General features: G+C 34.3%; 1 protein-coding gene across 3 annotated transcripts; it reads left to right on the forward strand.

Annotated features, from left to right (window-relative positions):
* Positions 1–101: 101 nt before the first annotated feature.
* Positions 102–5,139, forward strand: LOC107894746 (histone deacetylase 9). Of its 3 annotated transcripts, none has more exons than XM_041076434.1 (14): positions 102–344; positions 578–690; positions 794–911; positions 1,637–1,711; positions 1,791–2,010; positions 2,338–2,401; positions 3,100–3,192; positions 3,292–3,400; positions 3,485–3,534; positions 3,616–3,706; positions 4,067–4,137; positions 4,291–4,389; positions 4,490–4,560; positions 4,689–5,139. In XM_041076434.1, the coding sequence occupies exons 1-14, from the start codon at positions 308–310 to the stop codon at positions 4,717–4,719; spliced, it is 1,242 nt and encodes a 413-aa protein (XP_040932368.1). In that variant the 5' UTR covers positions 102–307; the 3' UTR covers positions 4,720–5,139. The 3 variants fall into 3 exon arrangements, with proteins under 3 accessions (XP_040932368.1, XP_040932367.1, XP_040932369.1); XM_041076433.1 differs by having other exon boundaries at positions 4,490–4,556; XM_041076435.1 differs by lacking the exons at positions 102–344; positions 578–690; positions 1,637–1,711 and having other exon boundaries at positions 788–911; positions 1,765–2,010; positions 4,490–4,556.
* The last annotated feature ends 2,146 nt before the right edge of the window (positions 5,140–7,285 follow it).

Raw genomic sequence — 7,285 nt, forward strand, 5'->3', positions numbered from 1 at the left:
AGAAAAACTTTTTAAAACTGGATCATGGCTTGGCCCAGGCATGAAAACCTCTGGTCCAAACGACTCTAATACTAAAAACAGGGTAATGTTATTAAATGTGAGATTAACGTCATCGTTTACGCGAGCGTCTTGCATCCGATACATTATGTAGTACACCTGAGAGGCACGCAATTATTTCTCCTCTTCTCTCCCTCTCTATCTCTGCAACTCTCCTCAGGAGCTTTAACAATGGCGGACTCTTTGTAGCCAAAGACTTCCAGTTTTCCTCTCTTCCGCTCTTCCTTTTCTTTTCTCATTAGTTGCCAAAATGCGTTCCAAGGAAAAAATATCCTACTTTTACGACGGTATCATCTTCTTCTTCTTCACTCTTCTTCCTCTCCTCTCATTTTCACAATTTATAACCCCCTTTTTTATTTTTCTCTATCTCTTTTGCTTTTAATTTGTTTATTTCAATTTAAAATCTTTATTTATAATCTCCTTGTTTTCCCTAAATCTTTGAAAACCCTAACTTTGGTCTCCCCCCCCCCCAACAAATTTTTTTTCTTCCAAATTTAACTATTTTTCGGTTGTTTGGCAGGAGATGTAGGGAGCGTATACTTTGGACCTAATCATCCAATGAAACCTCACCGGCTTTGTATGACTCACCATTTGGTCCTTGCCTATGACCTCCATAAAAAGATGGAAATTTATGTCAGTTTCTCAAGTACTCCTAACTTTTTCTAATTTTACTGGCCTAAATTTCTTTCTCTTCTTTTTCTGACGATTTGTTCCCTTTGGTGAATGGTAAATGTAGCGTCCCCACAAGGCTTACCCCGTTGAACTCGCTCAGTTCCATTCAGCTGATTATGTCGAGTTTTTGCATCGAATTACGCCAGATACGCAGCATTTGTTCTCGAATGAATTGGCCAGATGTATGTGTAACATTTTCTTTTTCCTTTCTCGAATTAATATTATATATTGTGCTATCGAACTAGTTTATTCTTATTAATTCTCTCTAATTGTTAAACTAATGGGTTAAGCCTAGATTCAAGTTGATACACTGTAACTAATTGTATAGTTAGTTTAATGCTTGATCTAGTCTAAGTTTTGAAAAGAAGTTCTATGGACTGCCTTGTTCAATATTGATGGTTACAGAAGTTTTAAGAACATAGTATTGGTGCAAGTGATAGCGATCATGTACTGTTTCTGGCAGTGATATGGTTTCATTTCTCATTTCAGTTCTCTCCATTTGACAGAGCTGTTTGCTTTTTTCATGCTTATATGCTGTAGTTTGACTTGGTTATATTATCTGGTTTCAATAATATTTCAGGCCAAATAATGTATAAGGACATGTTAGCAATAGTCCAAAGTATGAGTTAGTTAGCAGTTTTAGGCAGTAGTTAGTCATGTTAAAAGAAGGCACGTATTTGATGGTTAAGACATGTATGAACAGGGTTCAAAATTTTAACTTTCATCTCCCTCCTCTATTTTCTTATTCTTTCCCCTCTTAGAAATTCTCTATCAAAATTGTCATCTGCATTTTACCCGTTCCAATGAACATGCAAATATCATATGGAGAAAGGATTAGGTTATGCTTTTTCTGATGTATATGGGTTTGGAGTTTGATTTCCATCTTTTTCTATTTTCTTCTTCCCAGACAATCTTGGAGAAGACTGCCCTGTGTTTGAAAACTTGTTTGAATTTTGTCAAATTTATGCTGGTGGGACAATAGGTAAATTCTGATATGGTGGGCTGTTTCTCTTAATTTGATTTGTGCATTTTCAGTTGTAATTGATTGTCATGGCTGGCAGATGCTGCAAGAAGATTAAACAATCAGTTATGTGATATTGCAATAAATTGGGCTGGTGGTTTACATCATGCCAAGAAGTGTGAGGCATCTGGCTTTTGTTACATCAATGACTTGGTTTTGGGAATCTTGGAGCTTCTGAAGTATCATGCCCGTGTTTTGTATATTGATATCGATGTACATCATGGTGATGGGGTTGAAGAAGCCTTTTATTTCACTGACAGGTAGTTTGCTTTTGTTATTGGATTGTGAATTTAGCATAGGAGCTGGATTAGACATCATTTCAAAAGTTTGAAGCTCAGAAAAGGAGGCAAAAATGCTGCTTTTTGGGTGATTTACTGTTAGAAGAATTATCCACTTGGGGGGGGGGTTATGTTCATATAACCATTTGTAAGGTTTAAAATTAGATCAGCTTTGCTTATTTTATGATACCAGTAAGAGGCTTAGCGTCTTCATGCATCTCTGAAATGCCATTTCAAATGTTGCACTTTTAAAAATTAAGGTTGATAAATGCAGTCTCTAATCAACTTGTTGAAATTCTATTATGACAGGGTGATGACTGTTAGTTTTCACAAGTTTGGCGATATGTTCTTTCCTGGAACTGGTGATGTGAAGGTTATTCTCAATTCTTTGCTTTTTATTGCTGTTAAATGTTTTAGCAGTAACAGTAGGTAACTTGTTTTTTTTTTTTTTTTGGTGTCACTGGTAAATTTTATTGTTAATATATTTGTTCACAAGCTTCATCTTATAGTTGCTTTGACTAAATTGTTTAACAGCTGAGTATGTTGATTTTTCCAACTCTGATTCTTGTTTTAAGTTTTTCACTTTTTAAGTGTTTTAACTGTTCTCAATGCATTATATATATCCCCTGCTAATAGGATGCGGCACTCTGGCATTATTAGTCTTCATAAACCGGTTTGTTGCTTATTGAAGCTTTTAAATTACAGCTTTTTCTAAGTACAATGTCTCAAGAAGCAAATTACCCATGATATTGTTTTACATATGCTCTTATTTAGGAGCTATACTTGTTGATGGTGCTAGTCTTTCTTTCATGCTTTTTCTTTTTGAATTTAGGGGAGAACATTGCCTAGCATATAAACTTTTCAAGTTAAACTTATTTATTGGAGAAAGAGAACTAGTGTAGTTGCGTCCTTCCTGTTATTTTACCTATTTGATTTCAATTTTGTATAATCAAGAAATTTATTATCTACATCACTTCTAACATCTTTTTCTCTGGATAGTTTTTATCAAGAAATGCTAGTATTACACCAAATTGATATTGGAATGAACTACTGATACAAGTTGTATTGAAGGACATAGGAGAAAGAGAAGGAAAGTATTACGCCATAAATGTCCCACTCAAAGATGGAATTGATGACACTAGCTTCACTAGATTGTTTAAGATAGTAAGTACTCGAAATAAAAACATATAATAGAAAGGTAATTGCTTTTTCTATACCGCTGTATCATTTAAACCATTATGTGCAAATACAAACTTTTTGTAGATTATTTCCAAGGTTGTTGAAATGTATCAACCAGGTGCAATAGTTCTTCAATGTGGAGCAGATTCTCTTGCTGGGGATCGCTTGGGCTGTTTCAATCTCTCAATTGATGGTACTCAAATTGACTTGTAAAGTAAGGACTGTTTTTCCCCCTTAAATTGTTGATGAATGTTGGAGCTGTTGATGTTATTTGCAGGACATGCTGAATGTGTTAAAATTGTGAAGAAATTCAACCTACCTTTACTGGTATGTTGTTTGTTTGACTACCTTTTAACTGCTGTAAATAATTTGTATTTAAAGTAAAGAGAGGAATCGTTTGTCCTACAGGTTACCGGAGGCGGAGGATATACTAAAGAAAATGTTGCACGTTGCTGGACTGTTGAAACAGGAGTTCTTTTAGATACAGAACTTCCTAATGGTATGCTAAGACTATCCTCACTTATTTTCTTGACATGCTATCATGAAATTGGTATTTTTCCCATTCAACTTGTCGTTAGAATTGGGTTAGCTAAATTATTTTTTTAAAGTATCTAAACATATATGTTAAACTCATTGATTACCTCTGCTGATATCCTAGGATGTTTTTCGTTATGTGAATGTTATGTTGATTGCTGCATCTGTATATCTGCTTGATATTGAAATAAGCTGGTTGATAGATTTTAAAGGTCTTTGGTTCGTTCTTCACTGTGTGTGGGTATGTTTTCGATAGACAGCTGCTGTTAACATGTTCCACTGGTTGGAAGATTGAGAAACTTACTTAAAAGTTTGACTTGTGCAGAAATCCCAGAAAATGAGTATATCAAATATTTTGCACCAGATTGCTTGTTGAATATTCCAAATGGGCACATAGTACGTTATTTTGCACAATTGAAGTTCATTCAAGGACTTATTTCGTCAATTGATTGGCGGCTGATATGGTCTCGATATAGTTAGTATCGTGCCACAATGATGTTAAAGAAGACAGAACCCTCATAAGCTTTCGTGTTTCGGTTGATTATGCAGGAGAATTTGAATAGCAAGTCATATCTTAGTACGATCAAGATGCAAGTGCTGGAAAACCTTCGTAGCATCCAACATGCTCCAGGTGTACAGATGCAGGAGGTGAATAGCAAACAACTAGTTTCCAATTAAATCTGAATCTGGACAAGCCAGACTACTTGTCAAAATATCGGTGGTCTAATGGCTATTATCTGTGTTGCAGGTTCCACCTGATTTTTATATTCCTGATTTTGATGAAGATGAGCATAATCCTGATGAGCGCATGGATCGTAAGTAAATAACGTGTAGCCTAGAGCTGTGGCATCATGCTGTGCCTTCAAGCACACTTGTTGCCATTTGATTTCTGGTGAAATCTTTTTCTTTCTGCATCTAATACACCTCCTTTGCATTTTTCTTTACAGAGCACACCCAAGACAAGCAAATCCAGCGTGATGATGAATATTACGATGGTGACAACGATAATGATCATAACATGGACATGTGAAGTTACTCTTAGCATTTTTTTGTTAGGTATTAACTTGTATTTTGTAGGATCTGCCTGAATCCAAATTTGGCTGACACCTCATCAAAGAAAAAATTGTGGAAGGAACCACACTATAAATTGTTCATATGTTGGTTTCAAAAATGATTTTGGTTGTATGTAGTGTTTCACCACAAGCTCTGAAGGATTTGATGAAATAGGATGTTTAGCATTTTTTTTATGCTCTGCAAGTTTAAATTCTAGCCTTGTCTTCAAGGGGTAGCCCGCTGATGAACATATTGCCTTTTGCTGGTATGTTATTGTTAGTACCTAAGGCTTACACTTTCCTATTTGTACATGGATATCATGTAATGTATTTTTTTTTCTTCAAAGCTTCTAGTTACAAAGCCAATTTGCTGGGATATTGCTTGTTTTCTGGAGAAATCTAGTTACAAAGCCATTGAGATGTTGAATGAACTGTAGAAACATGTTTTCCATATCCTTGCAGAAGCAGGTCATTGTCTATACAGAAGTTATGATTCATGAATGCATTTCAATATCAGTTAATTGCAGTGTTTTTCATGATGAGTTTTTCTTTCATCAAACCGCATGGGGTCAGTTGCAAGGCTTTAATTACAACATATTCTTCTATACATAAAGGCCTCAGATGAAAGACTATTGTTTTCATATTTCCTCCTCAAAACACCCATGTCCGTCCCAAGCTACAAATTCCAAGACTTAAAACAGGGGATCCAGATCAGTGTTAATACCATAAACACTGATCTAGGTAATCTCCATGATTCATTTCTTCATCAAGGTCATGAAGATAAAGATGAAGAGCTTATCAGGGTTGTATTGAGGCAAAACCCTTTGGGACATTTATCATCATCAGCATGTTCCGATGGCGAAGTGATTGAGAAAACATTTTCAATGAGAGCTGATTTGGAGGATGAGAAACAACGTTCATCATCATCATCATCATCATCATCATCAGGGATTGGGAAGGCCATGAAGAGAGCCTTTTCAAAGATAGCCTCATCAGCTTCTGCAGCCAACGATGTTGTTTATTGCAGAATAGATCATCAATATGACACAGTTCCAGTTGCAGACGATGAAAATACAATCATGGTGGCCCATTCAACAAAGGAGTCTGATAATATGGGAAACAAGATCAATGAAGCTTGTAGGCGCTTCTTTGGTTTTTAGCATTATTTGTTATTCAATAATATTATTGTCATCCTACCTACTATATAGTACTATTCTTCCCTTGCATGGTAAATAGCTAAGATGATCCCTGCTTCTTATTATCACAATTAATCAATACTACGTATGCATGGCATTACAAATATTTTTTATTTTATTTTTCAGAGACAATTATGAACATTATGTATTCATGTGTGATTTGATGATAGATCTCAAGTGAAATCCATTACAACTTTTGGCTAAAACTAACTAGGGTTCTCTTTATAATTAGTCCAAAATTTTTATTCCTTTCTCTTCTCTGTTCGGCACCCTGCTTTTGCTTTTGTTTTTCATCTATTTTCACACGATGGAAACACCTACGGAGGTTGGACAATATGTGCAACATCATCAAACTATGTAGGAGAAAAGTTACTCAACATACAGAAAGCAAATAATGTTGTAAAATGAAAAAATAAAAACACTAACCTGAAAGTAGTGGAGCAACCGTGGCAGGAGTAAACACTAACCTGTAAAGAGTTGGCTCAATACTTGCTTTTTTTTACTCTGATGCTGGCTATGCCATCGTATAGATGAAAGATATAAAATAATTTGCATCTGAGATTTGACTTAACCGAAAATAATAATTTACCTCGTTTAGTTAATCTGAAGAATGAGACATAAATATAACTCACTTCTGGCGCTGAGAAAAGACCACCCAAGGTGGAACAATTTTTCTTCTATCCTGCACTCTCATCCTTGCCTACATAATGTAAGGTTATGAATACATGAGATATGTAATAACCTGATAGTCGGGTAATTAAAAAGTGTATTTTTGGGTCTCTGTTTTCGTAAAATAGACTCGTAAATATTTATTAAAAATATTTATGAGGTTAGTTGTGTGGTTAATTAGGTTTTGGTTAGGTGAATTAACTTGAATTAAGATTAATTATGTATAAGAACTAAATTGAATAAAGGGTAAAAATTTAATTATAGATTAAAGAAAAAGTGAAGGGACTAAATTAGTAAATAAACCACATGTAAACATGAATAGTAAAAAATATATACAAGTGTATGGTAATTATAAAATATATGTGTAATAAATACATACATATATTTGTAATACATATATATTTACTTATTATTTAAGAAAATAATATTTTATTATTATTATATTATATTACTATTATAATTAAATGAATAAAACAAATAAAATAAAGAAAATAAAGAAAGAGTAGAACAGAGAAGTGAAACAAAACAGAGGAAAGAAAAAGGGAAAGAAAAAGAAAAGGAAAATTAGGGTTTTTAAGGTTCCAAGCTTAAGTGGTAAGTTAATTTAGCTCATTTTCTTGTAATTTT

This window comes from Gossypium hirsutum, chromosome A09 (assembly GCF_007990345.1).
Source record: "Gossypium hirsutum isolate 1008001.06 chromosome A09, Gossypium_hirsutum_v2.1, whole genome shotgun sequence".
NCBI lineage: Eukaryota > Viridiplantae > Streptophyta > Magnoliopsida > Malvales > Malvaceae > Gossypium > Gossypium hirsutum.

Coding starts and splice junctions, on each gene's coding strand:
- LOC107894746 (XM_041076433.1), top strand. CDS start 308: ATGCGTTCCAAGGAAAAAATATCCTACTTTTACGACG. Junction 345..577: donor AATATCCTACTTTTACGACG/GTATCATCTTCT, acceptor GTTGTTTGGCAG/GAGATGTAGGGAGCGTATAC. Junction 4,390..4,489: donor CAGGTGTACAGATGCAGGAG/GTGAATAGCAAA, acceptor TCTGTGTTGCAG/GTTCCACCTGATTTTTATAT.